Genomic DNA, 14,303 nt, shown 5'->3' on the forward strand with positions numbered 1-14,303 from the left:
TCGCAAACTATCCTTTCAATGGCAATTATCTCCTGATCTGGTGGCCTTATTGAACCTCAAATTTTCAATAAATACAATGTTTTTTAAGCCAGGCTTAATAGCATGTACTTGTAGTCTCAGCTACTTGGGAGGCTGAGGTGGGAGGATCGCTTGAGGCCAGGAGTTCGTGGCCGCAGTGCAGTATAATTGCACCTGTGAATAGCCACTGCACTCCAGCCTGGGCAATGCAGGCAGACCCTGTGTCCAAAAAATAATTACTGTATTTTAAAGACAAGCAGACTGTGCATGGAGTCCCGAGGGTGAACAGGTGTCAGGGGGGCAGCGGGAGCGTGGAGAAAGCCGGGAGGAGGTGGGAACAGGAAACCCTCAGGGTTGCACCCCAGAGGGAGAAGGCCCCACCCCGAGTGGGACTGCTGGGAAGGGGCTGAGCACCAGCAGGGAGTGGAGCTGCGGAAACGCACACGGAAGTGGGGCATGGGTGCTGGGTGGACACTCCACTTTCAGATAAGAGGGGATCTTGTGGATTATGGTGGAGGCGCTCCTGACCCTACTGGGCTCCAGGACTCAGCCTGCCCCGCCACAGAGGCAGCCCATACTAGAGGCTACTGCACATCAGGAAAGGGGCAGGCTCAAAACCAGAAAAGTTATACTCTGGGCTCTGCCAGCCCTACCCTCTCAATCCAGGAAACCCAATTCATCCAAACGTGAGTATCACTATCCACCCAGAGATACCAGAAGGGAAAAAAGAAACCTAAAAGGAGCGGGTGGCCAGCGCAGTGCTCACTCCTGAATCCCGGCACTTTGGGAGGCTGAGGCAGGAGGATCGCTTGAGCCCAGGAGGTCAAGGCTGCAGTGAGTTGTGATCATGTCACTGCACTCCAGCCCAGGCAACAAAGCAAGACCCTGTCTCAAAAACAAACAAAAAGGGAACAGCAAGACTTCCCTGCAGATGAAGAAAACACAGAGAAAACCACTGCCACAAAGCCAAGTGAAAGTGGCAAGCCAGTGGGCAGCCCCACGATGCAGCTGGGGAAGTGGCTGCAGCAGCAATGGCCATGGGGCACTCTGCGGCCCCAGGGAGAACAGGTGGACAGGTGCTGGTGGAACTCAGGAAGGACTGGAAGCAAAGGCCAAGGACACAAGTATAGAGATGCTGTGGAAAGTGCAGCAAGGAAGAAACAGGGACGTGAAGAGGCACAACAGCAGCAGAGCAAGCAGGCAGGAGAGGCGGTGGCAGGGAGGCAGTAGCAGGGGAAGCAGCAGCGGGGAGGCAGCAGCAGGCAGGTCCTCGGCTGGCAGGGCAGAGCCAAGACAGGACAGACTCCAAGGTAGAAGTCCAGACAACTTTGCTAAAACAAATGAATTGAGGCAGAGCATTACCGCCTGAGCTCTGCCTCCTGTCAGATCAGCAGTGGCATTAGATTCTCATAGAAGCGCAAACCCTACTGTGAACTGCACAGTAGGTTGCGCACTCCTAATGAAAATCTAATGCCTGATGATCTGAGGTGGCACAGCTTCATCCCCAAACCATCCCTCCCACCGCCCCTACTGTCCATGGAAAAATTGTCTTCCAAGAAACCAGTCACTGGGGAAAAAAAGGTTGGTCAAAAGTACCGCTGTACTAGAGAGTGAATTTTAGTTAACCGAGAGATGATCACAGATAGTAAGAGGAACGGGGAGTGAGCACTCACATATTCAACTAGAGGACAGAGACCAAAACAAAAACGACAGCAAGTTGTGATGGGTATGTACAGTGTGTTCCCTGCCAAATCCACCACTGATGTCTTAATCCCAAGCACCTCAGAACGTGATCTCGTTTGGAAATAGTGTCACTGCAAATGTTAAGATGAGGTCACTGGGGTGGGCTCTAATCCATTGTGACTGGTGTCCTTATAAGAAGGGCAATCAGGACCCACAGACAGGCACAGAGGGAAGATGAGAAGATGCTGTTTGCAGGCCAAGGACAGTGCCCAGGAACAGCCTTCGCTCAGGGACCTCAGAAGAGACCAACCCTGCTGATGTCTGGACTGGACCCCTGCCCTCCAGAGCTGTGAACAATGAATTCCTCTCACCTAAGATGCTCTGCGGTGCTTTGTTACAGAAGCCCTAGCAAACTCATACATAAAGGTAACAGAATGTATAAAAAAAAATTTTTACAAAGGCAGCTATAACAGTATGAGACAAGAAAGCAGAGAGAGGATGGAAAATAGAATCGCCCTGCTGATTGCTTCATATTATAGTTGGATTCTAAAGACATCACTTAAAGCTGACATACTGAGAAGTTTAGCATATTATAGAGGACAGAAGCAAATACTAAGAAAAATAATAGTATTCATTAAAAAAATGGGTGGGCCAGGCATGGTGGCTCACACCTGTAATCCCAGCACTTTGGGAGGCCAAGGCAGGTGGATCACCTGAGGTCAGGAGTTTGAGACCAGCCTGGCCAACATGGTGAAATCCATCTCTACTACAAATACAAAAATTAGCCAGGCATGGTAGCGTGCATCTGTCATCCCAGCTACTAGGGAGGCTGGAGCAGGAGAATTGCTTGAACCCAGGAGGTGGAGGTTGCAGTGAGCTGAGATGGCGCCATTCCACTCCAGCCTGGGTGACAGAGCAAGGCCTGTCTCAAAAAAAACCATGGGTGGTAGAAAAGAGAGAGAAGGGAGAGAGGGGAAAGGTTTACAAATTATTTCATGGTAGGGAACTATTAGAACTCTTTTAAAGGTTGAGGGGACTAAAGATATTATTTAAGGATATGAACAGTAAGGAACGACTAGACCCCAAAAAAATCAAGCCTTCATAAAAACCAGAAGAGCTACATTTTTTAAGAGCAAATGCAGATCAAGTAGTGACTACATGTAGTAAATGTGAAATAAAATAAAACAATTTCAAAAAGAACAAAGTTGGAAGACTCACGCTACCCAATTTCAACACTTACTATAGAGCTACAGTGATCAAGACGGTGTGGCACTGGCGAAAGGTTCAGGGGAACAGAACACACAGTTTAGAAGTAGACCTACACAGATTTATGGCCAATTGATTTCAGATGAAGGTGCAAGGGCAATTCTACGAAGAGTGTTTTCAGCAACTGGTCCTGGAACACTGGACATCTTTATGCAAAAACGAACCTTCAAAATGGTTATGCCATTTTATTTATTTATTTATTATTTTTTGAGATGGAGTCTTGCTCTGTCTTCCAGGCTGGAGTGCAGTGGCGACAGCTCGGCTCACTACAACCTCCGTTTCCCAGGTTCAAGTGATTCTCCTGACTCAGCCTCCCAAGTAGCTGGGATTACAGGTGCTCGCCACCACACCCGGCTAATTTTTATATTTTTAGTAGAGACGGGGTTTCACCATCTTGGCCAGGCTGGTCTTGAACTCCTGACCTCAAGTGATCTACCCGCCTCAGCCTCCCAAAGTGCTGGGATTACAGGAGTGAGGCACCACGCCCGGCCACAAGTCCTTTATTATACTGTATGTTTTACAAATATTTTCTCCCACTGTGAGCCTTTTTATCTTTTTGTTTTCCTAATTTTTAATTTTTGATGAAGTGCAGTAATTGACAGAATAAGTAGGTAGAAAATTGGCACCAGGTGCAGTGGCTCATGCCTGTAATCCCAGCACTTTGGGAAGCTGAGGCAGGCAGATCACCTGAGGTCAGGAGTTCGAGACCAGCCTGACCAACATGGAGAAACCCCATCTCTACTAAAAATACAAAATTAGCCGGGTGTGGTGGCGCATGCCTGTAATCTCAGCTACTCAGGAGGCTGACAGGAGAATCGCTTGAACCCGGGAGACAGAGGTTGCAGTGAGCCAAGACCGCGCCATTGCACTCCAGCCTGGGCAACAAGAGCAAAACTCCATCTCAAAAAAAAAAAAAGAAAAAGAAAGGAAAATTGGCAAGGATATAGAACTTGAACTCCACTGGACCTGACATTAAAACACTTGACTCAACAAGAGCAGAAAACATTCTTCTCGAGCACACACAGAACATTTACCAGGAGAGACCATAGTCTGGGCTATGAAACAAACCCTGTTAACTTCAAAAGGATTCAAGTGGTTTTTTGCTGTTTTTTGATACAGGGTCTCACTCTGTTTCCCAGGCTGGAGTGCAGTGGCAGGAACATGGCTCACTGCAGCCTCAACCTCCTGGGCTCAAGTGATCCTCTCACCTCAGCTTTCTGAGTAGCTGGGACTATAGGCATAGGTGTGGGCAACCGCCCCAGGGTAATTTTTTAAATTTTTTGTAGAGACAGGGTCTCGCTACATTGCCCAGGTTGACCTTAATCTCCTGGGCTCAAATGATCCTCCTGCCTCAGCCTCCCAGTATCGGGATTACAGGTGTGAGCCACCACGCCCCAGCCAAGGACTCAAGTTACTCAAAGTATGTTCTCTGACCACAATGAAATTCAACTAGAAATCAGCAACAGAAAGATCTCCGGAAAATTCCCAAATATTTGGAAACTAAATGACACACCTTTAAATAACTCATGAGTCAAAGAATAAATCAAAGGGAAATTAGCAAGTATTTTGAACTGAATGAAAACACAACATATGAAAATTTGTCAGGTATCACAAAAGCAGACTGAACTTTTTAGACCTTACAAATGCGTGACTGTCCCCCTTGCCTCTGGTCTCCTGCCTGGGGGCTGCCTTTCCCCAATCTTTGTTCACTGTACTGAATCCAACATGACACTGTCAACCTATGAAGAAATCCAGAGATAGACTCTCTAAAATAAATGGATTTGGGAATAGCAGCTTATCTGGAATACTGCAACCATTGAGGATGGTCTTGCAGTGAGTCCTGTTATTGGTCTGTTTGTAGAAATCTCTTGTGATAAGTCCTGTTGCAGGAATGTGTGCGTGAAGGCTGCTTCATCACCTCCGACTGTTTTAGAGTTTGACATAAGTGACTCTTTTGGTACTGGCAATGTTCAGAACTTTCCATGTGACTTCAGCGCCCTGCACCCCGATCCTTTCCCTGGCCACTTTGCAGGACCACTATCTACGAGACTATGAGTTCCTTGAGAGCTAGGGCTGGGTCTCATTCGCTCCTGAAACTTTCATCCAGCACAGTGATGGCCCACGCCATGCATGACACGCGTTGCTGAATGACTGCATCCACTCAGCCAGTATGCCAGTCCCCACTGAGCCTCACTCTCAACCTCCCTGGCCAGCATAAGTTCCTTGCAGACATCCAGTGGCAGTAAAATATTGCTGTGCTCTCAGCTTCCCCCACCTGCAGCCCTCACTGGCCCACCCAGTTGTCCTGTCTCTGCTCAGGACGAGACCCCCCTGCCTCTTCAGTCTCCATAGCCAGGTGATGGTAGTGGCCTTTTCCAGACCCTCCCTCGCCCCTTAGTTCACTATGATGACTTCACCTCTTGGGAACCCGTGGGGATGTCTTTCCCTCCAATACATCTACATTTGCCTGACCCAGAATGTGGTTTCAAGATGGGTCCATGCCTGGCTCCAAATCCCCTTATCAGAATAAGGAAATACCTTGAATTCCTAGTTTGCTAAAAACTCGTTATAAATGGCTGTTGGGTCATTTACTGAGTTCCTGTTCTGCACCCATTGAGATGGTCACGTGGGTTTTGCTCCTTTAATCTATTGATGTGAATTACATTCTTGATTCTCTGGTGTTGAAACTGCTTTGCAATTCTGAATTAAATCCAGTGTGGCACTTTGCTAAACTTGGTTTATTATTGTCTAAAATCTTGACATTGGTATTTGGTAACTTCCCTTTCTCTTACCTAGTTTTGTCTAGTTTTGGTATCAAAGCTAAGTTCACGAATGAAGTGTTCTCTCACTTGATTCTGTTAGAATTTGTCTACGTCTGGAATTATCTGTTCTCTATTTCGTGGAACTTCCCTGTAAAACCGTCTAGAGAAACATTCTTAACTACTGACTCAATTTCATCAGTGATTACAACTCAGGCTTTCTATTACTTTTAGTCAGTTTTGGAGATTTTTCTTCCATTTACTTTGAGTTGTTCCAACTTAAGCTGCATGCTTATTTTTCTTTAGCTTAAAAAATATAGACATACAACATATATGTGTATAAATGGCACTATTTATCTGTAGATGCACATACATTTAGAGGCTATGAAATGTTTTTTTGTGCTGCTTTAGCTCTGTTCCAAAATCTTAATTTTTTTCTTTTTGAGACAGTCTCGCTCTGTCACCCAGGCTGAAGTGCAGTGGCTCGATCTTGGCTCACTGCAGCCTCTACCTCCCGGGTTCAAGTGATTCTCCCGCCCCAGCCTCCCAAGCAGCTGGGACTACAGGTTTGCACCACCACACCCAGCTAATTTTTTTATTTTTTAGTAGAGATGGGGTTTTATCATGTTGGCCAGGCTGGTCTCAGACTCCTGATCTCAAGTGGTCCACCTGCCTCCCAAAGTGCTGGGATTAACAGCATGAGCCACCATGCCAGGCCCGGTTCCACAAATTTTAATACGTAGCATTTTCATTATCTTTTAGTCCCAAATATTTCTAATATCCATTAGGAATTCTTTAACTCATAGGTAATTTATAAGTGTGTTTTAAAAATTCCAAATATGAAATGCCACTGCACTCCAGCCTGAGTGACAGAGCAAGACTCTATCTCAAAAACAAAAAAAATTAGCTCAAATTTTTTTTAATGACATTGGGATATGGTCAGATAACGATACTGATTCCTTGAAATAACATCTTAAGACTTCTTTTCTGGACAAAGTAGGTGGTCAGTTTCCATCCATGTTCCATATATGCATGGAAAGAGTATGTATTCTTTTCAGATACTGTTGTGTCTGCCTCTTAGCTCAAGCTCATACCCACCTTACATCTGATCTTTCACAGGGCTTTTTCATCAGTCGCCTCTGTCTGGTAACAGTCACACCAGCTCCCTTTCAGTTACTATCTTTGTCTCGTAACCGGAGAGTTTCATCAAAAGAATTTTATTTACAGCTTTATCATCCATATGCCACTAAAATCCACCTGAGTTTTTTCAACCTGTACTCATTTTGATTTCCTGGAGCTCTGGATTTAATTCTTCCATCCCACTTTGTATCTTCCATTCGCTTCACTCTCTCTCCAGCTTTTATTCTTTCTTCCTCTTTCCCTAGGTCCAATGCACTTGACCCAACTCACATGCGTGGACTCCGGGAAGGTACTGCTCCCTGCCTCCCAATTCTGAGCAGTAAAATGCCGCCCCCGGGGCACTGGGGAACAAAAAGGAATGAGACCCCAACAGGCAGAAGCCAAGAGAGCGGGGAGGAGCCACGGAGTTCTGCCCCAGGATGCACCATGCCTGGACGTGCTCCCCCCACTCCCGAGTGCCAGGTGCCCATATGCCACACCTCAGGGTTGTCCTCTGTTCTGGTCAGCTGCGGACTAACGTGGCCCGGCAGCAGAGGCCACCGTCTTCTGTCCTGTGGCTCCTGCGAACACAGGCAGTGGGGAACGGGCAGTGACTGCCCACCCCCACCGTTTCTCCTCCCTGACCCTGCAAACCTCGGGGAAGCTTTGAGGCCCGGGAAACAAGGCCAGGCCCCAGTCTGGCTCACCCTTTCCCTGGGTCTGAAGGTCCCGGATCCTGCGTTCAAGAATGACGCTGAAACTCTCTCTTTCTCACATGTCTCGTGATCTGGGCTCTCACAACTCAGCAGAGCACCACTGTGTCCCCCTCACATGGAAGGGCCGAGGTCTGTGGAGATCCTGGGACAGAGCCAACGTCAAGGACTCAGAGAGTGCCCTGGAGTCTCCTAGGACGAAGACGGCGGCCCCAGGTGGGAAAGACTCAGACCAGGCCTGCGCGCTCCAGGTCCTGCGGCAGGATGCGGCCCTTCTTGCGGGCTCTGAGCAGGCGGCGCTCCGCGCGGGCCGCTTTCTTCCTGCGCAGGTTCTGCCGCCGCCGGTCCTGGCGCTGCTGCATCTTCTCCACCACGCCGGCCGTGCGCTTCTCCCACCGGCGCTGCCGCTGCGCCCTGCGCTTCTCCTTGCGCTTCAGGGCCTCCTGCAGCAGGTGTTCGTCGTCGCGGATCTTCACGCCCTCCGCCTTGTAGAGGAGGTTGGTCCACTTCATCTTCGCCTCCAGCTCCTGCGCCTTCCCCTCATCCTGGCCGCGCAGCTCGTCCAGCCGGCTCTGCCGTGCCTGCAGGCGCTCCAGCAGCTGCCGGTAGTTCCTTCCGGTCAGTGGCGTGAGGTTCCCCTTCACCCTCTGCCTCTTCTCTTTTCTGCGCTGCGCCTTGCTGGCCGGCTCGTCTTCGCTCACCTCCACCTGGGAAGAAGATATGACATCAGCTCATGCCAGCCCCGCACTAGGCCCCAGCCTTGGCCGGCACCCTAAGGGACCTGCGAGGTCCCTGTCACCACCTTACAGACGTGATGGGGGTCTGTAACAAGGGGCAACGCTGAGGCCTGAAGCCGACCCAGCCCGCCCGAGGACCCAGCTCCCGCTCACCTTATTGAAGATCAGCCCAGGCGGCTCCCGCGGCTCCGTGCAGGCCCCCTCTGGGGTTGGCTCCACCACCTCCTGGGCCTCCGCGGCCTCCTCAGCCTTCCTGGCCTTCTCTTTCGCCCGCAGCTCCTTTCGCTTCCTCTTCTTCCGGTCCCGTTCCTGCTTTCTCCGACGCCTTTTCTCCAGGGCGGCAGGGGACAGCTCCTTGGCACTGCCCTGGGGTAAAGAGGCACCCACTCGTTAAAGTTCTCTCGACCCCAGGGTCCCCCAGCCTGACCCATAATAGAGAAGAATCAGGGCTGGAAGGCAGGTGAGGAAATCCTCACGCGAACAAGGGGCCCATGGAGTTCAATGTTCCACAATGATGTTCCCCAAAAAGCAAATGACCCCAAAAGAGAGAAGGGACCCCCAAATAAGAATCACAGCTTCCAATTCCCGGGTGTTTACCCCGTGCCAGGATACACTACAAACATGGTTGCACATGTCATATATCGTTTCATAGATGAGGAGGGTCAAGACCGCTGCCTAGAACTCGGAGTTGGGGTCTGAACACCTGTCCTGACCGCTGCCCATTCTGTTCACGAGGTACCCATATGAAGCCCTCCCCAGTGGCCTTTCCCATCCCAGGGCCAACAAGAGCCCTACGCCAGCCCAAACGAGACCCGTGCTTCAGGAACAAGGGCCCGGAGCCTTGCTCATCTCTTAGGAACCACACACTGTACCTCGGGATGGCGGAGGAGAATAGCTGGGGACTGTCCCCCACACAGCACGAGGCCTTAAGGAAGGGCCCCAGGGAAAGGGTGGGTAGGGGCCAACACAGGGGAGGCAGTACCATTCAGCACAAAGCTGCACTGGCGCTTCCTGTGCCTGGCCACTCAGCTCAAGTCCCTACTCAACTCACAGGACTATCATGACATTTGGAAAAACAGACACAGGAGGTGCCCATCCCAGTGTCAGTTCAGCAAAGGCAGCTTCCCAGAAGGAAGGAGGCTGATGAGCTTGGGGACTGAGGTTCTCCAAGAAAATAACTGCTCTCCCAGGGCACAGCTGCTGGGGCCCTGGCAGACTCGCTGCAGAGGGGAGAACAAGGGCTACAGCCGCTCGCTGAGAGCTGACCCCAGGGAGAACACAGGCAGAGAGAGCAGTGACGGCACTCCAGCAAACCCGCCCGCCTACCTGGCCCCGGGCCTCCTGGATCTTCTCATGCAGTCGCTGTCGCAGAACATCCAGAGCAAAGACAGACTCAGGCTCAGTGGCCAGGCCATCTGCAGGGAAGGAGACAGGACTGCAGGGGGCCCTCTCTTCCCCTCCTCCTCCCTCCCTAGGGCCACGAATCCCTGTCCCACTGTGGCCACTCATGGATCTGCAGGGCAATTCCAGTAAATTCTACTCCACCGCTTCAACCTGGACTGGTTCCTACAACATCCTCCAGGACAGGTAACTGAGTGCCTCGCGAGGTAGGTCACTGGTATGAGAAAACACTTCTACGGTGCAAGCCAAACCACCTCCTCCAAATTTTGTAGCCTGGGCCCCGGAACAAGTTGGCTCTCACAAGGTCCCTGCAGAGACCTGAGGGCAGGGAAGCTCTTCAAGCCAAGCTGCTCCAGGTCCTCAGAGAGACACAGCCTTGCCCCCTGACATCCTGCTAGCCATGTGGCCTGGAACGCCACACAGTTCCTTTGGTCCCATCCACCCTAGCGCTCCTGTGATCTTTGCTCTTGGGGAAGTCTTGTGCTATCCCTGTGTGCCTGATGCTGCTTTTTTTTTCTTAAGAGCAGAGGGAACCAAGCCCAAGTCCAGCCCCAGCCCTGCCCTGCACAGAACCAACATGCCCTGAAACCTCTCACCTGCAGGGCTCCCTGCTGAGCTGGAAGCCCAAGCTGCTTCCTCTTTGGCTGCCTCAGGCCTCCTGGCCCCAGAGGCTGCTGGAGATTTCTCCCCCAAGGACTTGGCCTTGTGCTCAGCAGCCTTTTCTTCCCGCTTCCGGAATTTCTTTTGTGTTTTCTTCCTTTTCTTTTTTGGGGGCCCTGCAGTTTCTGAGCCTTGAGTTTTGCCAGCTGAAATGAAAAATAAGAAAGAGTTAAGTCCCAATCTCATGGCCCATTCAATAGGCAGGAAAGGCTCACCAAGGCTTTGATCCCAGGAGGATGCAGAAAGAGGATCAGGATCGGGGGCCAGAGACACTGATCCTAGAGCTCAGAACCACAACCTGGACCCAGTAGTTCTGCTTGTGAGAATTCATCATGCACAAAGATTAGGCTTCAAGGACGTTCATCACGTTATTTGAGTGAAACATTAGAAAAACCTGAATATCCCCCTCCACTAACAATTTCTGGCCCTGCTTTACAATAAGCTACCATGCTGCCATCAAACACAATGACAAGGGCTTTCATTTTAGCTGCTGGGGGTTATGTTTACTTTTTTTTTTTTTTTTTTTTTTTTTGAGATAGAGTCTCACTCTGTTGCCCAGGCTGGAGTGCAGTGGCGCGATCTCTGCTCACTGCAAACTCCACCTCTCAGGTTCAAGCGATTCTCTTGCCTCAGCCTCCCGAGTAGCTGGGATTACAGGCGCCCACCACTGTGCCGGCTAATTTTTGTATTTTTAGTAGAGACTGGGTTTCACTATGTTGTCCAGGATGATCTTGATCTTCTGATCTTGTGATCCGCCCGCCTCGGCCTCCCAAAGTTCTGGGATTACAGGCGTGAGGCCCCACGCCCAGACAATGTTTACATTTTAAATGGGAGAAATCAGTCTAAGTAGGAGCTGAATCGTTTTAATGAAAAAAAAAAAAAAAGAAAAAGAAAAACTTGAAAAAGCATGAGAAAGAGAGACGGAAGACATATTAGATAATGAGAAAATTCACTTAAGATTTTGGATTTGCTATAACCAACACATCGTCCTTGAATAAAAAGGAAACCCCGTTTTACCTCTGGTGGTTCCAGAGACCCTGCTAATCTCCTCTCCTCCTGGGCCCAGACAGCACTGACAAGTCCCCGCTGTCGGCTTCCCCACCCTATTATCTACTTCCCTTGTGCAGCCTGGTCACCAGGCCATGAGAACCCTAAGCGCAGGAGCCCTCTGCCATCCTCCTCCCCACACCGCACCATGCCCATAGTGAAGGGACTGAAAGGGTCTTTTCCCACTGACTGACCGTTACTCCTGTCTCTACTAAAAATACAAAAATTAGCCGGGCGTGGTGGCGGGCACCTGTAGTCCCGGCTACTCGGGAGGCTGAGTTTGCAGTGAGCCGAGATCGCGCCACTGCACTCCAGCCTGGGCGACAGAGCGAGACTCCGTCTCAAAAAAAGAAAAAGAAAAAAAAAAAGGAAGAGAAACGGAGGTAATTTCACAAGTCACTTAGATTTTTTTCTAGTACTTTACAGACTCGTCTACACCGGCTCCGGCCGCGTCCCCCGTTTCGCAGGCCCCTTAGTCCCGGCCCGGCCCTGTGCGTTACCCCGCGTGCGCGTCTGCTGCTCCGGGCCCGAATGGGAGCAGATCTTCTTGGCCAGGCTCTGCAGGTAGGCGTCCTTGGCGAGTAGAGAGGCCATGGCGGAGACTCGCGCGGTTCACGACTCACACCTTCCCCGCTGCGCGTGCGACTCTCCCCACCTCCGCCGGAAACCACCACACGGGCAGGCGCCGCCAGACGAGCGCCGAGCCGCCAGCCCGCGCGCTCGATTAGCCAGGCCTGACTCCGCCGGAAGCGGCGCGCGGGGCGGGGCGCACAGCACTGTGGGCAGCCAATCTCCGCCCGGAGTGGGTGCAGCAGCAGACCTCCGAGGCCTGTCCTCAGTGCCTCTATCACCCCGGTCCCGCACGTGTTCCTGCGCTCCCCTCACCCCCACCCCCGGCACAGCAGGCGCCCATAAGTAGGGGCGAAATGAATGAATGACCAGTAGTACATTCATTCCGCCCTTTGGGGTGGGGGGGCCTCAGGTCTCAGGCGGACGCAGACTGAGCGCCTGGCACGTGGCAGGCCCTAGGTTCGGTCCTAGGGGACACAAGCAGTGTGTCACACACACAGATGTGTTCTCGGCGAGTGTCTGCCGTAGAAGTGACTGATAAACCTGGCAAGCGTGTGACTGTCAGGTGAGGGGAGCGCCAAAGAAAGCCCAGGGGAAAAGGGAGAAGTGTTGGGCGGGAGGGAGCCGGCATGTTCAAGGAAGACCCCCTGGGGAGTGGCTTTTGCTCTGAAAAATAGAATTACACACTACGATTTCCTCCCCCACCCCAGAGACGGAGTCTCGCTCTGTCGCCCAGGCTGGAGTGCAGTGGCAAGATCTTGGCTCACTGCAACCTCCGCCTCCCGGGTTCAAGCAATTCTCCTGCCTCAGTCTCCCGAGTAGCTGGGATTACAGACGTGTACCACCACGCCCAGCTAATTTTTGTATTTTTAGTAGAGACGGGGTTTCACCATGTTGGCCAGGCTGGTCTCGAACTCCTGACCTCAGGTGATCTGCCCACCTCCGCCTCCCATAGTGCTGGGATTGCAGGCATGAACCACCGTGCCCGGCCCACACTACGATTTTTAACACAAGATGTGGCCTTTATAATAACTCACTAGAGGCAGGAGAAAAGAGACGTCATGGCCTGAGGCTTGGGACCACCACACCCCAGTTCCTGCACTGGAAAAATTACAGGCTAGTTAAGGACCCAGAGCCCCTTCCAGGGCCACCCGGTTGGTAGAGAAGAGAGAACCTAAGAGTCTTAAATTACAATTTGAAAAGGTGGCTGCTAATATATATATTAGAAACAGTAAGAACTGTTGTATTTGAAACAGAACTAAACTTTCTTCCCCTAACTTCTGAGTGACTTAAAAATTTTTTTTTGGCCAGGCACAGTGGCTCACGCCTGTAATCCCAGCACTTTGGGAGGCCAAGGCGGGAGGATCACTTGAGCCCTAGAGTTGAGACCAGCCTGGGCAACACAGTGAAACCCTGTTTCCACAAAAAAAAATTTTAAATTAGCCAAGCGTGGTGGCCTGCCCCTGTAGTCCCAACTACTCAGGAGGCTGAGAAGAGAGGATCACTTGAACCGGGGAGGCAGAGGTGGCAGTGAGCCAAGATCACGCCACTGCATTCTAGCCTGGAGTGCCAGGATGTCTCAAGAAATATGTATTTTTTTCACTTTTAAAAAAGGCAGTCAAATTTAGCAGTGTGGAGGTTGAATGCCAACTATAGTGACACTAAGGTTAATTAGTTCTGACATACCACTGCCATTCAGACCAGCCTAGAGGTGATGTTTCATGAAGGATAGGCGTGACACTGCTGATGACTCCCCTGAACTGCTGGGTATCTTAACACCATCACCTACTGAGTTCAGAATGGGCATCTGACCCCCCAAGCCCCATCTCTTCCTCTCACTCTCAACCCTTTTTTCAGTTAAAGCGGCTCCATCCTTCCAGGTGCTTGGGCCAGACCTTGAAAACACTGACTCCTTTCTTATTCCCCACATCCAATGGTTCAGCAAATCCTGTCAGATGTGCCTTCAGAGCACCTCCAGAATCTGACTGGACCCACTCCCATCTCACCACCACTTTGGTCCTGTTTTACTTATTTTTTGAAATGGGGAGTCTCACTCTTTCTCCCAGGCTGGAGTGCAGTGGTGTCATCTTAGCTGACTGCAGTCTCCACTTCCTGGGTTCTGCCTCAGTCTCCTGAGTAGCTGGGACTATAGGCGTGTGCCACCATGCCTGGCTAATTTCTTTTTCTTTTTTTTTTTTTTGAGATGGAGTTTCACTCTTGTTGCCCAGGCAGGAGTGCAGTGGCCCAATCTCTCACTGCAACCTCCGCCTCCTGGGTTCAAGCGATTCTCCTGCCTCCGCCTACCGAGTAGCTGAGATTACAAGCATGGG

The 14,303-nt window shown here is 50.9% G+C and overlaps 1 protein-coding gene across 2 annotated transcripts; it reads right to left on the reverse strand.

Annotated features, from left to right (window-relative positions):
- Window positions 1-6,060: 6,060 nt before the first annotated feature.
- On the reverse strand, window positions 6,061-12,149 carry SURF6 (surfeit 6). 2 transcript variants are annotated; one of them, XM_002820341.6, is made up of 5 exons: window positions 11,904-12,149; window positions 10,293-10,502; window positions 9,622-9,710; window positions 8,449-8,661; window positions 6,061-8,265 (listed from the first exon to the last, which is right to left on the reverse strand). In XM_002820341.6, exons 1-5 carry the CDS (start codon window positions 11,995-11,997, stop codon window positions 7,786-7,788), a joined length of 1,086 nt encoding a protein of 361 aa, XP_002820387.1. In that variant the 5' UTR covers window positions 11,998-12,149; the 3' UTR covers window positions 6,061-7,785. The 2 variants fall into 2 exon arrangements, with proteins under 2 accessions (XP_002820387.1, XP_024108642.1); XM_024252874.3 differs by lacking the exon at window positions 6,061-8,265 and having other exon boundaries at window positions 8,460-8,656; window positions 9,618-9,710; window positions 11,904-12,128.
- Window positions 12,150-14,303: the final 2,154 nt, after the last annotated feature.

Source organism: Pongo abelii, chromosome 13 (assembly GCF_028885655.2).
Source record: "Pongo abelii isolate AG06213 chromosome 13, NHGRI_mPonAbe1-v2.0_pri, whole genome shotgun sequence".
NCBI classification, from domain to species: domain Eukaryota; kingdom Metazoa; phylum Chordata; class Mammalia; order Primates; family Hominidae; genus Pongo; species Pongo abelii.

Excerpts from the sequence above, each read along its gene's own strand:
- SURF6 (XM_002820341.6), bottom strand. The coding sequence starts at position 11,997 with ATGGCCTCTCTACTCGCCAAGGACGCCTACCTGCAGAGCCTGGCCAAG. Across the intron at positions 9,711-10,292 it reads CTCAGCAGGGAGCCCTGCAG|ATGGCCTGGCCACTGAGCCT; the intron begins GTGAGAGGTTTC and ends CCTTCCCTGCAG. Across the intron at positions 8,662-9,621 it reads TCCAGGAGGCCCGGGGCCAG|GGCAGTGCCAAGGAGCTGTC; the intron begins GTAGGCGGGCGG and ends TCTTTACCCCAG.